The following is a 23,280-nucleotide window of genomic DNA, read 5'->3' as shown; positions in this document are numbered from 1 at the left end:
TGGTGCTTATTCCTCACAGTTACACCTGGATGGGGGGGTGGAGGGGTGGGGCTTGTATTTCAGGTTTTAACATCCTTAAAATTATGCAGGAAAGCAAGGAATCCACATCTATCGAAGTATTGCTTTACAAGGCAGTTGTTTTTAGATAACTACTCTGATTATGATGGGTGGGATGATATTTGTGTTGGGTTAGTTCTCTAACTTGGAAACATGGCATGGTTTAAGCCCAGCCAGTAACTCTGAACCAGGCAGCTGCTCGCTCACTCCCCTCGCCCTTCTTCCTCCCCCCACTCCCAGAGGGATAGGGAGGAGAATCGAGAGACCGCGGGTTGAGATAAGAACAGTGCAGTAGCTAAGGTATAACACAAACCACTGCTGCTACCATCAATAATAATCATAGAATCATGGAATAGTTAGGGTCGGAAAGGACCTCAAGATCATCTAGTTCCAACCCCCCTGCCATGGGCAGGGACACCTCACACTGAATGGTAATAATGGTAAGGGAAATAATAAGGGAAGAGAATACGACCACTCACCACCTGCCAACTGATACCCAGCCCAACCCGAGCGGTGATCTGGCCTTCTGGGTAACTCCCCCAGTTTATATACTGGGTATGACATGTTGTGGTATGGAATACCTCTTTGGCTAGTTTGGGTCAGGTGTCCTGTCTCTTCCTTAGTCCATCTACCAGTCCCTATACAGCTGCTCAATTCATACAGTCCATGATGTCAGGCTCCATCTCTTGTAACAGTCTTTCAGAGCAGGAGAGACTGTGTGCAGTTTTGGATTGTTGCCTGCTGATGACACTGCAGAACTTGTCTGGTCACTGCTGAGCTTGTCTTGTTTTGTTAAAGTTCATTCTTTGTTGGGATGATGGTTAGAGGGAAGTCCGTGCCAGTCGCTGGTGACCTGAAGGCATCTAGTTGGTGGGCTATAAAAGTGCTACATAGCAGGCAACAGCATACAATCGAGTTCATTGGCTGTTTTGCCCTAAAATCAAATCCCCTTGAGGTATACATTGGACTTTCCCATCCTCCCGCATTACCTACCAAGTATATCTGGGTCCCTGATCAAAAGCAATCCCATGAGTGGGTTTGCCTTTACCTGAAGCAGGAATAACCCAGACTGTCTTCCCCAGCAAGTTCTTTATGTGCACCACAGGAACTTTGTCCCCTTCTACAGTATGTAAAAGTTCCGACTGGGCTGGGCCAGCCCTGTTGGCAGATCCTCTGGTGTTGACCAAGCCAGTGGCTTTTCGTGTGTATCCCAGTGTTTGAAAGTCCCACCACCCATTGCTCTCAGTGTAGTTTTTAACAGCCCATTGTACCGTTCGATTTTCCCAGAGGCTGGTGCATGGTAGGGGATGTGATATACCCGCTCAGTGCCATGCTCTTTGGCCCAAGAGTCTATAAGGTTGTTCTGGAAATGAGCACTATTGTCTGACTCAATTCTCCCTGGGGTGCCTTGTCACCACAAAATCTGTTTCTCAAGGCCCAGGATAGTGTTCCGGGCAGTAGCGTGGGGCACAGCGTGTGTTTCCAGCCGTCTGGTGGTTGCTTCCACCATGGTAAGCACATGGCACTTGCCTTGGCGGGTTGGTGGGAGTGTGATATAACCAATCTGCCCGGCCACCTCATATGTGTACTTCAGCCATCGTCCTCCATACCAGAGAGGCTTTAACCGCTTGGCTTGCTTAACTGCAGCACATGTTTCACAGTCATGAATAACCTGGACAATAGTGTCAATTGTTAAGTCCACCCCTCCATCATGAACCCATCTGTATGTTACATCTCTGCCTTGATGGCCTGAGGTGTCATTGGGCCCACTAGGCTAAAAAAAATTACCCTTATGTTGCCAATCTAAGTCTGTCTAAGCCACTTCAGTCTTAGCAGCTTTATCCACTTGTTGGTTGTTCTGGTGTTCCTCAGTGGCCCGACTCTTGGGTACATGGGCAGCTACATGGCGTACCTTCACCACCAGATTCTGCACCCTGGCAGTGATATCTTGCCACAGTGCAGCAGCCCAGATGGATTTACCTCTGCGTTGCCAGTTGCTTTGCTTCTGTTGCTGCAGCCACTCCCACAGGGCATTTGCCACCATCCATGAGTCAGTGTAGAGATAAAGTACTGGCCACTTTTCTCATTCAGCAATGTCCAAGGCCAGCTGGATGGCTTTCACCTGGGCAAACTGACTTGATTCACCCTCTCCTTCAGCAGTTTCCAACTTGTTACAGGGGACTCCATACAGCTGCCTTCCATCAGTGATGCTTCCAAAGCACTGGAGGGGCCCACTGACGTAGATACTTGCCCATGCTATCCCACAAACCCTGCCACTCGTGACTAAACAAAAAAAAATCTATGGCAAAACATAGAGAGCATACGCAGCAACTAGCTGGTTCCCAGCAAGAGGAGCAGGATGCTTTCAAGGGCATTGAAAGGATATTCAGGATCTTTAACTCCTCCAGAATCTACTCCCACTGTATATAGTCTGGTGTGGGAGCAGAAGGTGTGAGGGAATATCTTCTCCATAGGTTAACCCCTCGAGGAAAGGAAAAAGAAAGATGCACAATTTCTAAATACTTCCATTATATACCTCCCAAAGTATAGAGTTGATGACCACACTGGGAACACAAGCCAGACCAGTTTCATTATCAATGAGCCTATTGTAATACAAGTCATTGCCATAAAATGCAGCAAAACAAGAATATTAGCCCAGGACTCCCAGCTGATAAACACTAAAACAGCAAATACCAGCTGTAAGTAAGGTACAACATACTGAAACTCCAAGATCAAGAGCAACAACTTTGAGAGACAATAAATCAACATTGTGACCAGTGAGTGTTAATCCAAACCAATGAATGCTTATCACAAATACAGTTAGACACACTCTGGTCAAATCTGTTGTTATCTCAACCCTTTGTGCCCCACATTGGGTGCCAAAAAGAGCTGTCATGGTTTAAGCCCAGCCGGTAACTCAGAAGCAGACGGCCGCTCACTTACTCCCCCTGCCCATCCTTGTTCCCCTACTCCTGGAGGGATGGGGAGGAGAATTGAAAGACTGTAACTCCTAAGGGTTGAGATAAGAACAGTCCAGTAACTACGGTATAACACAAACCACTGCTGCTACCACCAATAATAATAATTATAAGGGAAATAACAAGGGAAGAGAATACAACCACTCATCACTCACCGACCGATACCCAGCCCAACCGGAGCGGCAGTCTGGCCTTCTGGGTAACTTCCCCAGTTTATATAGTGGGCATGACGTGCTGTGGTATGGAAACCTCTTTGGTTAGTTTGGATCACGTGTCCTGTCTCTGCTTCCTCCCGGCTTCCCCTCCTTCCTGGCAGAGCATGAGACTCAGAAAGTCCTTGATCAGAGTAAACATTACTAAGCTGCAGCTAAAAACATCGGTGTTATCAGTGCTGTTTGCAGGCTGAAAGTCTAACACACAGCACTGCACCAGCTACTAAGAAGGAGAAAAATGACTGCTACTGCTGAACACAGGATAAAACACAACTGTAATTCTGCAAGCAAAATGGAAGATGAGATACAACACACAAAACACTTAAAGGACCATACCATGAAACTTGTCTTATTGTGATTGAAATCTGAAAACCACATTAAATATTTTTATAAAGAATTCAGGTGTGATACTAGATAATTTCAGTTTCAATAGCTCAAATTTTGAGGCATTTGCTTCACTTTATCTGGCATGAGCAAGCATACTTAAGTTTTGGCTTTAGTGAATTCTTGAGACTTTTAATTCAGTAAGCTGAGAGGGAGGTATGTGTTTCTTACAGATCTTAATTAAATTTAGTTATGACATGGTTCCTCTTCCCAGCAGCAATCTCTTCTCTGTTGTGGGTGTTGTTTTCTTTTAATCACTCTTAAAAAAATGAAATATATGTCTTATCCAGTTAATTAGCAGTAGCTTACGTGTAAACTTCTGGTTAATGTAGTAGAAAGTCTGTTTGGCTAGTTTTTTGCCAAATGTAGATTATTTTTCACGTTGTTCTGACAGTGAACTGAGGACTCCAGTGGCAGTGCTAATTTGATTTTATGTTTACACTACTTGATTTGAATCCACCTAAGGTAATTGATGCTGGAGTAATTGATACAGGGCTGGGAAATCATCCAGTTCTTGAAAATTTAGTAGCTTGGTATAACAGAAACTTTGCCAGGGATATGCAGAGTGCCAGCTTTCAACATGCAGTATACGCTTTCGGTATAGCTAATGGAAAGGAAAAAGTATTTTATTTTGCAGGTTAACAGCAAAACTCAAAGTCTCAGAGTTCCAGGTGTGAAAACATTTGAACTGTCTTTGCTGCTCAGAATCTCAGCAAGCTTCCTTTAAAAACTAATGATGAGTTTTGTTAGCTTTTAGTGCTGCTATTTAAAATCCTGTTACGTACTTAAATGCGCTCCCCTTCTTCTGCTCTTCACCTAAGCTGGTGCAACATCCCCAGAAAGACATTTGGCACTTGAGGAAAATCAGAGAAATAACACTTCTGCCTTTACATGGTTAGAACCCTGTGCTGTAGGTTAGTTCTGTTCAGCAATATGTGCATCCTGCTAAGAAATTAAGGTACTAGATAGACATCTGCTCCTTTGAGCCTAGGGCATGGAGGACTCATCATGGAGTTTTCAAATGGAGTTTTTGTTAGTTTCTTTCTGAAAGGATACCCCTTTCAGAAAGGAGGAAATACTGTCCATTAAAGAAGATTTGAAAGTGTTTTACCAATGCTACTTTTTCTTCACAAACATTAGGCCTGTGCTCAGTAAAACAGCTCTGTTAAAGGCTTTTCTATCCACCAGTTCCACAGTGAAAACAGTGCTTAAACTGTGTTATGCCACTATGTTTCTGCTCCTGTGTAACTGTCACAGAGGATTTAGTAAATTTTATCTATATGTTTTAACCTTCTTAAGATAGGTCATCATCTGCTCCCTGGTAAAGGCAATGCCTTTTTCTTTTTGCCTTCTTTCACCTCCCTGCCTGTTATTTTTCCAGGTAGGTTTCAGGGATAGTAAATAAAAAGTCATGTCATTAGGAAATTAGGACATGGGAATTTAAAATGTAGGAGCTGGCAGAAAGAGTAAACTGCTTGGGTCTTGCTGAACAAGAATAATGCTTGTTTCTTGTTAAATTCCTGTAATATTTATTGTTGATAAATGAAGAAGAGAAATTGAGGATGAGCACGATGAAATTGAAAGACAGTATAATCTGTCAGCCAAAAGCACCTGCTGTTGCCTTCAGATTCCTAACAGATTTGACCATCATGTTAGTAGTAACTGTTAAAGTTTTCTCTTATACAGACTTTTGCATTAATGAAACTATACTATTAAGTTTAATATAAACCTTTTCTGTTGTGCCTGTCATTCAGCGGCCAATGCAGTCTTTTGGACAGACAGCAAAAAGGTCGAAGGTACAGTAGACTTGTGTGCTGGCATGCTGTGAGGAAGCCCTTCATGCTTGATGAAGCTTTGTTACTTTGTGAAAAGTGCCTTTAGTTTTATTTTTTGGCATCAAAGCTTTGTTTTATTCTGTTGGAATTTTGTCTTGCCTAGTTGTCTGCTTTTGTGGTTTGCCTTTATATTTTTGGTGGCTTTTATTGTTATGGAGAGAAACAGTTTCCCAAAGATTTTATTTACTTTTCATTAGATGTGCTCTATTGTGCTGACATTGCTGTCAAAAGCTTCAGTTGCTTGGGTAGTTTTGTCCTAGAGGAAATTACTTATTCTTTTGAAAATATTAAAAATGCTGTTTTCAGCCATTTTGTTTTACGTAAGGTGAATGGAAAAATAATGGCTTATGGTATATTTATATAGTTTTTTATAAGCCATAGGTTTTAATTTTGCATACTTTCCTTTAGTCAAACACAAAGTTAAAGTTAGTTCGGAGCCTTGCTGTATGTGAAGAATATCCACCACCTCCTACAGCTGAAATATCACAGGACCTCCAGGTAAAAATCGCGCTACTGAAGTTTCTGAAACAATTTGAAGTAACATTGTTCAAAAGAAAACCTTTTGGGTACTCTTTAAATATTCATACACCATATGAGTTTAACTTTTTTTTTAATACAGCTTTAGTAGAGATGATAATGCCAGATGAAGAATTTGCTGCTTTGTTTTTCGGGGAATAGGAAGAGGGGTTTGTTATTTTAACTTTATAGTGTTACAGTGCACTTGAGGCAGTCTTAAACTGCAGTGTGTCATCAGACAAAAAGTTACTAATATTCAGCATAATTTATCAGCTTTTGGTATTTAGAAAATTTAAATAATTATAAGTTCTGGTGTTTTAACTGAATTCCTGCATATTAGCCATACTTGCTAGTAGTTCTGTTAACACATGCCTGAAGTATGGCTGAAGACTAATCTGTTAAGCTGATACAGCACACTTGAAGTTCCTAGATGCTGGACAAAGTATGTAAAAATATTTGGAGAATTTAAAACAAAACCTTCATACCAGTCTGCATTTTAGAGCAAAATACTATTACTGGGTTTAGTTCTATGTATGAATGAGAGGCATCAAAATTCTGTTCTATTTTTCACTCCTAACAAAACTGAAATGGTTCTTAGTGGCTTACTCATAAACGATGTTGACTTATTCAGCTAATATCTGAAGAGCTTCTAAAATGTCTTTCTGTGCAAAGCCTCACTATTGTTAACAAGCAGAAAGAACCAGTAGAATATCAGGATGTGAGGGGCATTTGCTGTGGGACTGGTAGTTCAGTGTTGGGAAGGGAGGGAGGATGAGAATGCATGTTGGTTCTGGTCAACGTAATTAAAATCTTGCTAAAAAAAAACACATTTTATTTGGGGAAAACTGATAAAATAACATTTTTTGTAGTTCCTTACTAATATACCAGTATTTGAAGAGTTGAGTAGAAAAATTCTGAAATTGGGCCTGCTAATTTACTGAAAATCTAAGTTTTATGTTAGAGGCTACAGAGTAAGAGATTAAAGGACAACAGAAAAGCTAATGTTATTTAAAATTGCTTACAACCCTATTGTAATGTTTCGCATAAGATTAACAAAACTGACAGAGATCTAGTTCAGGCTTAGTTGTTTAGTCTGAAGCAGTAGGGTTTAACTTTTTCAGACACTGTAACTGCAGGAAGAGAATCCTGTTTTGTTCAGGCAGTTCATCTACTGTGTATTTCAAACATAAGAAATGTTAGGATTTTAAAAATCTCCAGCACTATACAACACCATGTATTTAATGGTTTAAGATCAGACATTAGTAATACTCATTCTCTGCAGGTGGCATTCGTTACCGTGTCCTCTGAGAATCTATCCTTAGCTGCGTACTGCAAGGTCCTTGTTGGAAGGAATTATTGCAGTTGTAAAAGAGATGTAAAGGCTAGTTCTACAGAATGAAATGACTTATGTGATAATCTAAGTTTGCACAAAATCAATACCATAAACCAGACTGTATATTAAGAAACAAAATTAGATCTAGGTGTGATTTTTTTTTTCCTTCAAAAATACTAATCTAGAAAAAAGAAGGCTTACAAATCCCAATAACTGTGCAAATGTTTGAGAGAACAGATTTAATTCTTCCTTGTAGGATGGAGAAATGCATTGGTGAAGAGGAGAGTTAGAAGTTGGAATTTCTTACAAGTCCTGATGCTGTAGTGTGCATCCTGTGGGGCACAGGTCTTACATGACCCTCTCTAACAACTTCTACAGGCAATTTCTTCACCTGTTTTGCTTTCTCTACCAGCAAATCCATGGGAATGGTGTGGAAGATTTCTTCTGTAAACATGCATTGACTGCTGGCTGCTTTGAGCCCCACACTGAGAAGCATGATGTGTGTGCATTAATTGTGCTTGGGACATGTGGAAGGTCCAGTGGGCAGGTGAAGTGAGAGGTTGTCTTGCACAGCCCTCACTGGCAGCATGAAAATAACCTCTGTGATTGCTTCCCCTTGCTGGAAAAGTCACTGCTCTGTTGTATCAGTGACTGCAAGTGAAAAATGGCTTCCAGTTTTGTGTTAATACTCAAAGTGGATTTTAAGAGGTAGAAAAAATAAAGTTCAGGATAATGGCTGATGATAATACTTGAAGAATCCCAATTTTTAGTGATTAGTAAGTGTTCCCTAGAAAAATACACTTACTAAACTAGATAGTAGTGTAAATTTGGGGGTAACTCTATAGTCTTGCATGTGACAGTTTATCAGTCACCCCTCCCACATGAGTGTCTGCAGCAGCTCTTAGCAAGGTAAAACTCCTAGGCACATGCAGGTGTAGAAGTCACTTAGCAAGCACTGCTGGCTGCTTCTCTATATCGGCTATAATGGAAGAGGTTGACAGACCAGAGGAATTGTCTCAAGCAGAATAATTTATTTTCTGATATACTTGTTTATATTTTCTTGAGCAATTGCAGTATGCAGAAAGATACAGTTTCTTACTGAGAAACCTAGATAAAAGCTCACAAATTTTTCACCCTTAATTGTTAAAAAGCACTGGCAGCCCTTTCCTGAAAGATGCTGTGAAAGTTACAAGCTAGTTGGTTTATTGCAGGAGGAAGAGCTAGCTGATTTATATGATCTTTTATCTTTGTAACTACACTAACTCTTTATTCTTTTGCTGTCTTTTGTCTAAATATTAGCTGCTGGGGTTGTTCTGATTCCATATACTCTTGATGCGAAGTATGAACATTAACAAAAGATGGTCCATTTCATCGGTTTTTAAGGAAGGGCTGTGTTTATGTGAATGACAGTTGTTATTATGGGTAACAAGTAAATAAATCTTCAAAAGGTTTAACTACTTCTTTCACAAAATAAACCCAAAGGAGGGTGAGTGCGGGAAAAGACCAGGGTCTGTAGACCAGGGTTAGGTTATACTGACTTGCGTAAATTCAAGTTGTTAATTTTAGAGATTACTGGTAAAAAGCCAAGGCCCCAGGACATAGGGCCTTTGAGTAATACTCTTTAATGTTTCCTAATTCTTACCTTTTTCTCAAGTGTTTTAAGCTGGAGGAATTTGCCGGATTTTGGTAGTTTGGGGGCAGTTTTGCTTTTTGTTTGGCTTTTTCTTGTTTAATAAGGATATGGTGACAATTTCTTCTGCGACAGTGAGGGCTTCAGAGAGGTGATTAAATCATTATGTCAGCAGAGAACCACAACAAACAGAGTGGTATTAAAAGAATTTTAAGGGAATAAAGTTAAAAGATTTTTCAGCAGCTTTCCAGTCAAGTAGGTCATATTTAATTAGATGCTACAGTTTTTATAGCATGAAATCACAAAAAAATGCCCTTTGGTGTACAGTTCTGTTGTATCACACTTTGAAGCAGAATTGGTGGTAGTAGAAAAACTGGCTGTTCAGATGGCTATTCCTTTTTTAGCTCTTGTTGAGAAAAGAAGTAGGAAAATGATTACTTGCTGAAATCCTTTGACGAAACTATTGCTGTATGCATTTACCTCGGATGAGTTTAGGATATGTAGTCAGTCATTTTTCTCATTAAGGAAAATTGGACTATAAAAATTTCCTAAACTTACTGATAGTTTTGTTGAGTACTGTAAAATGGAAAATAGCATATTGGTGAATGAAAGTCAGAAAAATATTCTTAAAGACGTAAAGACATATTTCTTTTTCAAATAACTGTTGTGCATCTACTTGGTGAACAGTAGGTGCAATGCAGTTTGCAGTGACAAATTGCTCATTTGAATTATATTCAGGTTCATGATCTGAGGGATGCAAAGATTTGGTTTGGACTCTAAGGTTTATATTCAAGAGAATTCTTAAGACTAGGAAAGAATTATACAGAGGAGTTCATTATTAATGATTGGTAATGGTTTTTATCAGACTTGGTTATAGATCATCTCATAAGAGCTGAGAAGTCTTCACACTGTTTTTGAGGTGTGATTTTTTTGGAGGTGTGGTTTTTTTGGTCTGCTGTTTTGGAGGGTGTTCATGAATTTGCTAAGTTTAATTAGAACATTTAATGTAGGGGAAAATCACAATGAAAGCGAGAGTTATTATTCAAAAATCACATATTAAAAGTGGTTTTTAACAACTTCATTGGTATAGAGTTCCCACTGCCCAGCTGTGAAAGGACCAAGGTAGCATTTTGGTGTGTTAGGGCAGGGAGGAGCATTACTGCAGGATGTGCAAGGATTTTTGCATATGAAACTGTCTTTAGCCTTGGAGAATCCTGACTATATTTAACTCTGGCCAGCTTACACAAGTGAGATCAAGTCTGTGGAATGACACATGAGGTGCCTGGGTACAGGTAAGAATGGGTTTGAACAAAGAGTGAGGACTTGCATGGGAAAGGATTAGGTGCAGGACAGAAAAGGCAGGAATGGATGAGGAGCAGCTTTTAGGGGCTGGGAAGGATCAGATGTTCTGAAGGTAGGAGGGTTACAGCATCAAGTCAGTTGGCATCTGGGGGAGCAAAGCTGATATTTGAGGGAGCTAAAGGTAAAAGTAATGGGGGAGTCTAGCTTTTACAGGACTTCGCCACTCCCCTGCTTGGAGTCCTTCAGTCACATGGTGTCTCCATTTTCAGCCCCCATTCTTCTCTGGTTTTGCTGTTGGAAATATATTAGACCCTTCACTGACAATTTTGTTGGAGTAGAGGCATGAAAGACAAATTACAGTTTTCTGTTCTTTAAGGGACTACTATATTGCTATAATTTCAAAGGGAAGCTCTTTTTGCTTTGTTTGGGAAAGAGGTTTTATCATAGTTTACTTACTTGTATGAAAACATAGATTTTGAGATGATTACACATAAAGCTACTCTATCCAAATACACAGAAAGTTAGGAATCTAAGCCTTGATGACAGCAAGGTTTGCAAATTCTGCTTTGATATATTGTACTGCAAATATTTCCCTGTTTTGTGGATCTGGGAATGCTGGTTTGTCTTAGATTGAAGCTTTATTTTTTTCTTGGTATAAACCAAGTTGAAACTTGAAAAATACTTTCAGAGTCAAGAACTATGAAGAATGGCGGGGGGGAAGCATCATGGATGATAAAATACTTAAAAATTTAGAAGCTGTATAAAATTTATACATCTGAAAACCTGGAATATTTTCATCTGTGTCAAATAAGATGCTTTGGATTAATTTTTAACTAGCATTCAGGGCCTAGAAATGTGTGTAAAGTGTGAAATGTGTATTGTACTTTCTGTGCGTTCTCTGTAGTTTTTGATTTACTGGTTAATTAAATTTTGTGGTCACATAAAGTACATGTGGGATCAGAAAGAATATAAAGGTAGTTATTTTCCATGTTACTTTATTTTTCAGGTAGTAAAGTAGAAAACAGTTCCCCTGCAGGTATTGCTTGAAATAATTCCCAGGATGACTGATTTTTACTTTTGACAGGAGAAAATTCAGATCCAGTTGTCACAGTCTTTTGAAAAAGAAGAAAAACCTGCAAAAGATGAAACAGAAAAGGAAAAATCCAGTGATAAACTGTCCAGAAAAATGTTATCAAGAGGTTTGCTATCTGTCATTGTGCTTTTACATGTATCATGTAGGTAAAGAATATTTAAAGAAAATACAATTTGCTTCCAGGTCATCATTGCATAAACGCTGCGTTTTCTTTTAGCAAATGCAGCAAATAGATCAGAGAGTTTTGAGCTGGAGAAGGAATTGGTCCCAGAGAATACAGTGTTTTCAGGGCTTCATCAAACATATGTACCCTAGCAAATATTTTTGCTTTCTCACCTGTTTAGCTATGGTGAGCATCATAAAAACTATTGTGTTGCCCCAGCTGGGTCCAAGTGTTCTTTGGAAAACTGACTTTACTAGTCAGTAGAAGTTAAGATCTTATTCTTAGACTTTGTTACAAGATTGTGAGACTTGAGAATGGCAACTGTCTTTGCACTTTTTGTTTGTTTTTCTTTGGATAGTATCTAGAATTATTTTTTATTATTGTTTTTATATAAAATTTTGGAGCAACGGTGAACAACATTAAGTAGAAATGACAAATGTTATGTAAGGAAGGATTTGGTGTTAAATCATTTCTTTCAGTGACAGATTTCAAAGAACTGAATGTAACTTTGAATACTTTGTTTCACTGAAACCAGAAAGGAAGCAGAAGGTTGTGAGACTTCTTTCTGGAAACCTCTACACATTATGTTGTGAAAGCAGTGCCCAACAGAAAAGGATTTTTAGTAATACAAAGTACCATTTTGAAAGTTAAATTGTTACATTCTGAATTACAGTATTTCTTTGGGCAACATCCAGCAGTCCAGTAGATCAGCTGCTGGTCTGCAGAAGTGTATACAGCAGTGCAATGTAGGATTTTGAGAAAACTTGTAAGGTTGATGGACATCAGGTGACTCAAAGTGATATACTGCTTCAAAATATAGCAATTTGTTAATAGATTGGCAATGTTACTGAAGCTTTTGCTTCTGTATTACACTTGAATTAGGGGATGGAGGAGTGATGTTGGGTTTTCTGTTTTGTTTTTTCCTTTTTGCCTTGTCCCTGGAAACTGTAGTTGTTTAATTTTGGGAATAGTTTGCCTAATAGTTATATAATGTTGATCCATAAATAGTATGTTCACCAATAATTGGAAAAAAAAGTGTTTTCTCAAATTGTAATTTCGCTCTTGTCCCCCTCACGCTTAGATTCCAGCCAAGAGTATACAGATTCCACTGGTATAGATCTTCATGAATTTTTAGTAAATACGTTAAAAAACAATCCCAGGTAAGTATGAGTTATGTCAACTTTCTGGTTTTCTTTCTTCTTGTTGCCTGGTGGGTTTTGTCTTGTTCCCTCCCCCCCCCCCCCCCAAAAATGTTTACCATACATGTCAGTTGTTTAGGATGTTGCGCAGGCTCTCTGAAACACCAATCCACTGTAATCTGTGTGTTACCTGAACAGGGGTTCAGGACACTGAAATGGTTTAAGTGCTTTTAATGTTGAACAGGCAAATAATAAATTCTGTCTGTGTGCAGCTATCTTCCTGAAGGGACTGTAAGACTGTGTCTCTAAAACTTCTAGCTTAGAGACCAGACTGCCTTCTCTGACTTTAATCTGTCTTGCACTGAATTTACAGACAAAGGGGGTTTTCTTTTTAGGCTGTACCACATAACCATAGTTAAAGATATACATCGTCACATCAGAAACCAAATCTGACCTAATTGAAGCCCATCATTTGTTAGCAACAGAGTTGACGTAGTTCTGTTGTGTTGATGTTGCCGGCTAACTCGTTTGGTTTTTTTCTTCAATGGGATTTCATGCTAAATCCATGGCTATTATACATACAAGGCAAGAAGTTAACTCAGTGGACTTGTGCTTCTGTCACAAAAGCTATCCCACTTCTACTTGTTACTCATTAATGTTATAGTTATAATTGTCAATGTGATTGTGATTATGTCTTATTGGCAAAAAATGTTAAATGAGCTGTAATAAGGGACCAACATAATTTTGTCCTGTAGAGTAAAAGTTGAAAGCACAGATCTCTGCGTGGCTCTTGTGTTCTTTTTTGGAGTCATAAAGCATCCCAATGAAAATAAGGAACTGTAGGTGAAGGGCTGCAGCGGGCTTTCAGACACACTAATTGGGAAGCTTATAAACTCTGCAGCAGTTAATTTCTTTGCATGTTAATGACTTGTTGGAACTGGCATAAACATTTCTAAGACTCGCGTTCATCTCTGTCACCTCATCACATTGCAGCGTGTGCCAGCTTTTAAGTACTTGGTTGTTGGTATGTTGTAGGAAATGTCATAACAGTGCCTCCTGTTACCAGTACTCTCCTACTCTGTCTCAGTTATTCCACTATATGCTTCACAATCCAAGGGCTAGTTCAGGGCTCTTACTACCCACGATAACCAACAAGAACCCACCTGGTTACTACTTGTTCTTCTTCTTGAGTCTTTCTTCTCAATGTTCTTTTGAGCCTACTGGGCAGAGATTCCCTTGGAGGATTTTTGTATTCTGAGAACAGCATGTTTCACTATGTGAGTTCAGTACAGTATAGCTTTTGAAAAATTAATACTCCTAAAAATACTGCATTTGATGGTCCTATTTGCATTTACCATCATCCCTTGATTATAGACCTTATCTGTGTATTCTTAGATGAATACAGCTGTGGTTACTGGAGTGTCTCATGTGCGTTGCTGTGTTTTTTATTTTCAGGGACAGAATGACGCTGCTGAAATTAGAACAGGAAATTTTAGATTTCATTGGTAATAATGAGTAAGTACTGTACTTTGATAGGAAAAAAAATTCAAGAGTATTCCTGTTTATTTCATAAAACTCCTATTCCTTTCTTCCAGAGTTCCAAGAAAAAAGTTTCCCCCAATGACATCTTACCATAGAATGCTGTTGCACAGGGTAGCTGCTTACTTTGGATTAGAGCACAACGTGGACCAGAGTGGAAAGTCAGTCATAGTAAATAAAACTAGCAATACAAGAATGTAAGTGTAGAAGTCTTGAAAAAACTTTCTGATGCTTAGATTTAACCTCTAAGATGCATTCTGCAATGATGCTGCATCTGTAGCAGCGGAGGTCTTATCTGCTCACTGAAAACCATCCATCAAGGAAAGGGAGTTGAAGGAGCTCTACTTTTCATATTCCAGTGTTATGTAACATCATCTGTTCCATGTTTAAACTTTTGGGGGGGGGGAAGAAAGGATGTTATCTGTAAATTAAGAATTTTTGTTGCTTTTCTCAGAGACTCGTTGTTAGTTTTGTTTCCATGAAGTACAGGTTTATATCAACTATTTATTTGTTTAAAGATTTATGCCAGTAAAACTTACAAAGTACATTCTTTGTTTCATATGGAAAGCAGAACGAACCCTTAACTTAAAACAGTTATTTCCGATTTGATGAAAGGAGGAGGCAAGACTTGCACGACTCAGTTTTTGTACAGTAAAAATTTACTCGGAAAATTCAGACATTGAAGTCTTTTGTTGGAATAATGTTGCTTACAGTTCTCACATGGCCTAACAAATTAAGGTAGCAGGGAAGACAGACATCCCATTAGTTGAAGTGTCAACCAGGATAACAAGTCATGGCATGGAGGGCTGGAGAATTCTTGAAGAAACCACTAGGCAAATCCATATTACAAAAAAAGTGTAATTGGGGTCACAGCAAGTCCAAAACCCATGTGTAGTTGACCTTTTCATTCGTAGGACCTGGCTGTTCCCTCTGTCCTCTGTACTTGCTCTATGTTCTCATTCTTTCTCAGAAAAACAAAGGACTATTGTGTCGGTATGTTTATGCCACCTAATTTCTAATTTTAGCTTCAAACGTTTGTCTGACACCATTTTTGTCATGGAATGTTTAGGTTTTTTAAGTACTCTATGATCTGATCTCCTGAAAACAAGAGCTTACAGTGCCTACATCCTTATCCCAGTTCTGATGTGCATTCTCCATAGCTTTGGGGAAAAAAAAAATCTTACTACCCACTCTACTTATAGAGTCAGTAAAACTGAAATACTATGCCACACTGAAGTTTTAGCTAAGTGAACAGTTTTCTCCTTGGAAGTTTCTAGTAAAATATATAGAACCTAAACATTTGTTAAATAACTTCCATATTCGTGTATGTGTTTTTGCTTTGGCTATGCATTTTCTGTCTAAATTGACTTACAAAGCCATACATTTCAATGCCTTTACCAGCATCTCTAGACTGAAGCTTCAGTCTAGCACTTCAAGTGTGGAAGTACTTTAAGAGCTATTAAAAGATAATTTCTTAATTTTTATGTCCTGTTTATATTTTTTCTTTTTTTTTTTTTTCCTCAGCTGTATTTAAATAGCCTGTGGCCTCTGGAAGCCCCCAGTAGGTGTAGTTACTAATTAGCAGGCATTTCATCTAACCTGCAGACATTAAGATTCTTAATGTTTTCAGTATTCTTATTTTAAATCACTTTGGATATAAAATAAGAATTTGGAAAGAAAACCTTGGAGATCTGCTCCATGTTGAATAAACCCAAACTTACCTTTTCCTCATAGGCAGATTCCCGGCTCCATCACCGATCAGTGATGTTACTGACATCAGCAACCCAGTGCATACTGGGACGTCTCAGTGGAGTGGGAAGTTGGTGATTGCAGGGCAGTAAATTCAGGGACCTTTAAAAGAAAGAGGTAAGACAGTCTAAAGGTTCTCTGAAATGCCTGCTAATTATGTTTGGGCATCCAGTAACTAATAGTTAGGGTTGACTGTTGTATAGAAAAAGTCCTCCTGATTCTATACAGATGTTCTGGGAAAAAATGAATAAAGAAACATAATATATGTATGGCTTGTTTTTTATTGGAGAAATATTTCTTGCTTGTCTGAGAGCTTCTCTTTCAATAGTAGTAGTCTTATTGTCTAGGTACTTGGTATCTTATTTGTAATAACAAGACTTTGCAAAATATCTCATTTTCTTTGACAGAGTAGATAAAATATCCAATCATATAAAATCTGTTGCTTCATCCTCTTACTGCGATCTTGTGCCTGCATTATACTGTTGTTCTTCTCTTGCTTATTTCTACTTAATTCTGTTATATAAGTTTGCAAGTTTCAATGCTTTCTCCTCTATCTTCTGTTTTCCTTTGAAATGAATTCTGAGGTATTACAGCTGTAGCAGAAAACACCTATCTTCACTTCCATGCATGCCCAATATCCATTGCATGGCACCAGTCTGGATTTGAGAGCACTTCTGGTTCCCCAAGGGCATGTGGTTTGCTTGCCATCTTAATTGGAAATTGAAGCAAAAGCTTTGAAGGAGGAAGAGATTTTAAAAGCAGGTTTGTTAAGCCTCAGGAACAGGACTTGTCAGGGGCATACATCTTCTTACAGTTTTGGTACCGTTCCCATTGCCTGGACAACCAAATCTATCACTTCACTTAGAATATTAAGTATAGTTAACATTAATCTTGGGTATATTTCAGTTTGTTCCACTGTGCATAGTGTGTTGACAAAACCATAAATCTTTTCTTTCTAACCACTTTTCACAGACCTGACCAAAAGTTTTGTGAGCATATAAAAGATGAGAAGAGCGATGATTTCCAGAAGCGGTACATCCTTAAAAGAGATAACTCTAGTTTAGACAAAGATGACAACCAGGTAAAATACATATGGATTATTCCTTTCCACTTGCTGTATTTGACTGCATTTATACTATTTTCCTGTAGAAGGTGACACTGTATCACTTAATTTAGATGAGAATACGATTAAAAGACGACAGAAGAAGTAAATCCATAGAAGAACGTGAAGAAGAATATCAGAGGGCTAGAGAAAGAATATTTGCACAAGATGTATGTATCAAAGAAAATCTTCTAGTGTTTTCTATCAGTACTTCACACACACACACATACGTGTTTTTTGTTAAAAAATACTTATTTCCAGGAAACAAACAAACAAACCACCACCAACAACAACAAAAAAACCCACAATGCACAAAAAAAACCAAACCCCAAAATATTGGGTTTTTTTCTCACTTGTGTCTATATCAAACACATCTTATGACTGGTCACAGTAAAATTATTTGAGTTCCCATATGTGAAATTTCAATCAGGATTCTGGAAGCCTAGTCTCTCTTGACTGGAGTTAGCAAGCAGGACAACATTGTAAAATATAATTCAGTCACAAGTACTCGTTATTTTTAATCATATTGAGCAAAACTGAAAAAATGTCTTAAAAAATAAGTATTACTTCTAATAATCCACTCTTTTTTGACACTTACATGTAGCTCTTGTACACCCAAAGCCAGATTCTTGTTCTGAAGAAAGAGTAACGAGCTCAGATAGGCTAATCTGCTGTATGCAGTTACATTCCAAAAGTCTTTGCGTGTTCACTGTAGTTATGAGCAAAAAGAATGGACTTTGGATACAAAATTACCTTTTCCTTTTGCATTCTCATTTGGCAGATATTGTACCCTTAGAAGCTTTGTACCAAATGTTGGAAGTCACAGTCAAGGACAACATAATTGAATTTAATAATAGCCTTTTTGATGGTATATTCTGTCTGCTTTTTTAGCATATGTGTACCTGTACCCAAAGAATTCAGTACAGTAGCCAGGATCATGTTCTTCTTCATGTTTCGATCAAAAGCCAAGGCAACTCAGGTGGTGCTAACCGGCACATGAAGTCACACATCAGTTGGAAGTGACATAAGGCAGTGAAGGCCAAATGGAAGAATTGTAACTTCAGTAAAATACTGATATAAACACAATAATCAGCACTGTAACTATTCTAATGCCAACTTTTTATTTCCTGCAGATGAGCCTTTTTATATTGCTTTTTTTTCCCCTATAACACGGAAGTTATCCAGTAAAGAGGTTTAAGTTTTCAGGCAGCTTAATATAAAGAGGATGCTATAAAAGTCCCTGTCTAATACAGAAGACTCTGTATTGCAGCATGTTTTGTTACTGCGATGTAGTAGGGGTTCTAGATGACATTCATATTAATTTCTACACTTCTTTGCCCCTCAGTCCCTGTGTTCCCAAGAGAATTATTTCACTGATAAAAGGTAAGAAAATTTGCAGTTTAATTCTGTTTTGTTTTCCTATTTTCTTAATAAATATTAAGCTGTCTTATTAAAATGTCAACAGAATCCAGGAGGAAGAAACTAATAGTACACAACAAAGACGACAGATACTTAGGTATTTGATGCTTTCTTTAAAAAAAAATAAATTCCAAAGTATTCTGCATGCATTTCACCTTTTTTTTTTTTCTTTTCCCTTATTTTGCAATTGATGCTTGTGCTAAAAGTTTAGTTTATAACTTACAGAATCAATAAGGAAACATCAGGGAGATCAGCCAACAGCCATCAAAGCAGTACTGAGAATGATCTGAAGTATTGTGAACCCCGTCCCTGGAGCAGCACCGACTCTGATAGCTCCATCCGCAATCTGAAGCCAGCTGTAACGAAAGCCAGCAGCTTCAGTGGGATATCAGTTCTGACAAGAGGAGATAGCTCTGGAAGCAGCAAAAGCACAGGCAGGCTGTCTAAGACAGGTATAATAAAATCTGTACAAATAGTTACATAGCAGTGAAGTACCTGATGGTTTGATACTTGATGCGTATTGCAGATGTGTACATATGTAGAGGCCTCAGTCTCATAGGTGCTCCATGCATACAACTCCCTCTGAATTTAGTGGGGGCTGCATATGTAAGAATGACTGCAGACCTAGCTAACTGCCTCAAAGGCCTAAAATTCAGGTAATAAACTAAATGAAATCTTCTGACTTTGGAAGAAGAATTGTAAAGTACATTATAGATGGCTTTAAGCTAAATGCATTTCAACTCATACAAAGGATATGAAAACCTTTATCAATATAAGTACTCTATGCTGAATAAAAAATTACAACTCAGCTCTTTGGCTTCAGTGTGGCAAAGCTGCATTGTGCAGTCTTAGGAAACAGTGTGCTGCTACCCTGCTAGCTAGGAATAAACAGTATTAAAGCCTGTCAATTTATAGTTTTATTTATTGTGTTTCAGTGCCATTGTTTAAATTGAAATGAATATAGCTAAAAATCATAATTTTTAGATTGCTGAAAAATCAGATCAGTGGTCAAAGTGTAGTCTTTAAGATTCGGAAATGATGGGGGAAAATGTAAGAGTCTGGGTTTCAAAAGTGTGTTAACTTATAATTAACGTCAAATCAAAATCTCTAAAAATATGAAATTTAGTAACTATTTGTATTCTAAATGCCAATGCTGTTTGATCTAATAGATAATCTTGGTTGTGGAGAATTTTGAGGCTTGTAAATACATGGGTGGGTTACAGATGCACTGCTTCAGAACTTGAACTGTGAAAAAGCAGAATATTACTGCTTGCCTGTGTTAATCTTGGCTGTGATCTTCTTTATACAACTTGTTTCTGATAAGGATATGTTAACACTTTCTGCTTTCCCTTAAACCAACATTGCCTTATATGTCTGTCACCACACTTGTGCGTCTTAATGCAGCAAACCAGTTATAAATTCTGTTTATCCTTTGTAGAATTGTATTTTTAAAAAATGCATTCCAAGGTACTTCTGCATATACTGTAGAATTGTGCCATCATATAGACTTATTTCATTTAGCAATGTAGTAATGCTATTTGGCATAGCTTGAAAGGAAACTACAACCTGAGAATAGTCTAAATAGTCAATACATTCTTAGAAATATTTGTTTTCTAAGTTGCAAGAACATAAATGGATTCTTAAAATTCCACTGGAAACTTTATTTTGGCATTCTGAGGGTTAACATTCAGAGTTCAGAATGCCTGTCTTTGGTGGTTGCTTCACTGCAGTTACAGGTTGTGGTGATTTTGCATGTTGAGGTTGGTTTTGTTTGTTCATTTTGATGCAAGATATAATTGGCTTTAATTATGGCTTCAGCCTCATTTCTCTACATAATCTGGAAGTGGATACACTTGTAAACAAATCAAATTAACCCTGGTCAGGTGAAGACTGTTTTTCAGAGCTGGGATGTGCTATTTTTGCTCAGTTTACAATTAATACCCTTGTATTTCACTTCGTCTAGAAGCAGAAAAAAGGTTAGTAGTCAGCATCAGCAAATGCTTCAAGCTGTACTACATGTTCATATACATAAGTAAATGAGTTACAATTAGAAATCTTTATCAAGGGCTGCAGTGCTGCTTCAGACAGTAGATAAATTTTGTTGCAGCCCTTTCTGAGTCTTGCTTCCTCTTCTAGATTGTAAAGAGGCTGTTAATGAAGAGTCCTTAAATTTAAACAGCTATGTTCGGTTTCCAAGTACCACAAGTATAGCACAGACTTAATAAAAAGAATGATAAACTGTATGCTTAGAGATGCTAGGTATACAGTAATCTAGGAACAGTGCAATTCTATGCACCTGTCCATACTGGACTTTTGGAATATTGCTTTTAGCTGCATGCACTGGCTTTCAGAAAGCTCGGGGTCTGGTTTTCCACTGCCTTGCAGTGTTTATAGCTGTTCATATCTATAAAATGCTTATTGCTTTCAATCAGCTATTTCATACTCCTTCTAAATTTTGAATTGTTGCATAAGCTTAGGTTAAAGCTACCAGTTACCATGACTTTTTTCGGTTGTATTCTTGATCTCAGTCTGAAAATTGTCAGAGGAGGAAAAAGAAGTAGTTTGAGCTTTGTTAATATATTGCAATTGGTCCAGCATGTGAGTCAGAGAAGATCTCTGACATCTCGTAGTAAAAAGGAAATGGTCATTGTTTGCATGCTGTCTGTGTCTACAGAGCATGTGAATTTAGCTAGCGTGTCTGAAGGGACACTGGACCCATGGCATCTACATTACCCCACAGCTGGCACCTATGCAGCAGTTGTGTGATGTGTGTTCATTGCTTCAGTGTATCCAGTTGATACATGTGCATGCACCATTTTGAAATAATTGACCAAACACTTAAATGAGTTGTGGATGGACTGAACATCAGCATGTGCATATGTACAGGCATGTGTTTTCTGTCCAGAAAAACTGAGCTAAATACGAAAGCCTCACTACAGTGCAAAGCAGTGCTGAACTGACCCTTGGTTCACAGAAGGAGTCTTGTAATGGTATTACGGGGAGGTGAAGGGGGAGTTCAGTGAAAAGGCCACTGTTTAATAATGTACTTAATGCTGAGCTTTAAGGGTAAGCATTTACAAGTATATATTTTAAGTGAGTGTGATGTTTCTGTCTCTAGGTAAAAACAATTTCTCATTACTCCTTTCCTAGGTTCAGAGTCTTCTAGTAGTGTAGGGTCATCCACGGGTTCTCTTTCTCACACCCAGCAGCCTCTTCCAGTGCCAGCTCTAAGCCAGCCTTCTCATGGCACGCCTGCCGTCTATCCAACTGTCAGCACTAGTAACTCTCTTTCCTTTGATGGTGGCATAAGCGGGCAAGTGGCACCTACTAGCACTAGCTTCTTTTTGCTTCCCTTGGAAGCGGCAGGCATACCGCCTGGCAGTATTCTGATCAACCCTCAAACAGGTTGGTACATGCTTGTGGATGTTTTTGTTTCAATTGAGATCTTGGAGAAAAATGCACGAGTGTTTACATAAGACTGAACATCAGTGTTGTCCTTTCTTTTTTTCCTCTTTTCTGTGGTTGTGTTTGTTCAGTGCACTTAATTTGAAAGAAAGCATGACTCTAGGATCAAAGGAATAAGTAAACTCACTTGATTTCTCTCTACTAGAGTTTAACTTAAAATTAAAATTTTAATAAGTGACTTGGACAAAATCTGAAAATCTTGTGATTTATTATCCAGAACATGGAACAACTTAAATCGTTTCATCTGTTTTTCTGGGAAAGGGAAGAGTCTTTCCCAGTGCTACTATAAACAGTTTCAGGGAGGGAGAGAGCCTAAAATATTCTTCATATTGACTTAAAAGAATTTATCCTGTGTGGGTTGTTTTTTTTTTTGTCACAACATACTCTTGTGTCTTTATGCACATAACACTGATTTAAAACAAGTGAAAGAAGTAAGTGTGCGATTCCATGCTATTTCTGAGCTTCTGCTTATCAGTTCAAAACTTAGTGTAATTGGCCAGTACTGTTATTCCTACTAAGTTGTAGGAAATTGGTACTTCACAATGTAGATGCAGAGAGATGTGTAACCACTTGTCTGGATTAAATAACTAGTTAGCATTCTCTGGCCAAACTTTTACTTTATTATAGAAGTTGAGAAATTAAAATATTGACTTACCTTTTATGTAATGCATTATCTGTGTAAAATTATTATATTTTAATTTTAGTGCAAAGATTTGGTTTGCTTGTGGAAAAGAAAATACTTCTGGATATTTTTTCCTTCATTCTGTAGATGGAATTTATTAATAATGTTTGAATATAATTGCAAGTGATGTTTTAAACTAGATTTTTCTCATTGGGGTTATTAAAATGAAGAGTTATTAAATTATTTCTCTTCTATAACTGAAAGGTTTAACTTTGAAATAAAGTTATCTTTTCCTTAATATAAATTAATTGCTGTTGTATCCAGCATTTGATACGGTTTTTTAATTAATGATTCTGCGTATTGATATGGTGCCTAAGGTTTCTCTTAAATAACTTACTGTATAAATGGAACAGTTTAAGCCAGACCTGCTAAAAAATGGCAACAAATGACTAGCTGTAGCTTCTAATTTTTGTAGATAGCCATTGGATTTGCAGGAGGATGTATCTGCCATCTTAGATCTAGGTGCTGGACAACAGCACTACTGATTTCAATTTTCTAATTACAATGATAGTTGTACATCTTGTATGTGAATTTCCCATTGCGTGTTGAGCATCTGAAGACAAATATGATCATTAGTGAACAAGTTCTGCTAGAAGAAAAAAGGTTTAATGTTTGGATACACTAGACTATACGTTAAATATGAAGAATGTTGGCTCTCACTTTTCATAATATGACTATGCTA

At 37.9% G+C, this 23,280-nt stretch overlaps 1 protein-coding gene across 8 annotated transcripts in view; it reads left to right on the top strand.

Moving 5' to 3' along the window:
• The window catches only part of R3HDM1 (R3H domain containing 1), a 54,111-nt gene that overhangs the window by 5,652 nt on the left and 25,179 nt on the right, over positions 1-23,280 (top strand). For 4 of the 8 annotated variants that reach the window (XM_065671306.1, XM_065671307.1, XM_065671302.1 and 1 more), the window contains exons 3-12: positions 5,875-5,964; positions 11,332-11,446; positions 12,585-12,663; positions 14,098-14,157; positions 14,238-14,378; positions 16,903-17,011; positions 17,107-17,202; positions 18,378-18,415; positions 18,498-18,548; positions 18,677-18,903. In XM_065671306.1, the coding sequence (XP_065527378.1) occupies positions 5,875-5,964; positions 11,332-11,446; positions 12,585-12,663; positions 14,098-14,157; positions 14,238-14,378; positions 16,903-17,011; positions 17,107-17,202; positions 18,378-18,415; positions 18,498-18,548; positions 18,677-18,903 (1,006 nt within the window). Of the gene's footprint in view, positions 1-5,874; positions 5,965-11,331; positions 11,447-12,584; positions 12,664-14,097; positions 14,158-14,237; positions 14,379-16,902; positions 17,012-17,106; positions 17,203-18,377; positions 18,416-18,497; positions 18,549-18,676; positions 18,904-21,601; positions 21,857-23,280 lie in introns of all 8 variants that reach the window. The other 4 variants (XM_065671308.1, XM_065671305.1, XM_065671309.1 and 1 more) reach the window with 3 other exon arrangements.

Source organism: Lathamus discolor, chromosome 3 (assembly GCF_037157495.1).
Source record: "Lathamus discolor isolate bLatDis1 chromosome 3, bLatDis1.hap1, whole genome shotgun sequence".
In the NCBI taxonomy this organism is placed as follows: domain Eukaryota; kingdom Metazoa; phylum Chordata; class Aves; order Psittaciformes; family Psittacidae; genus Lathamus; species Lathamus discolor.
The sequence above is the reverse complement of the archived record's forward strand: the minus strand, read 5'-3'. Positions and strand labels throughout refer to the sequence as shown.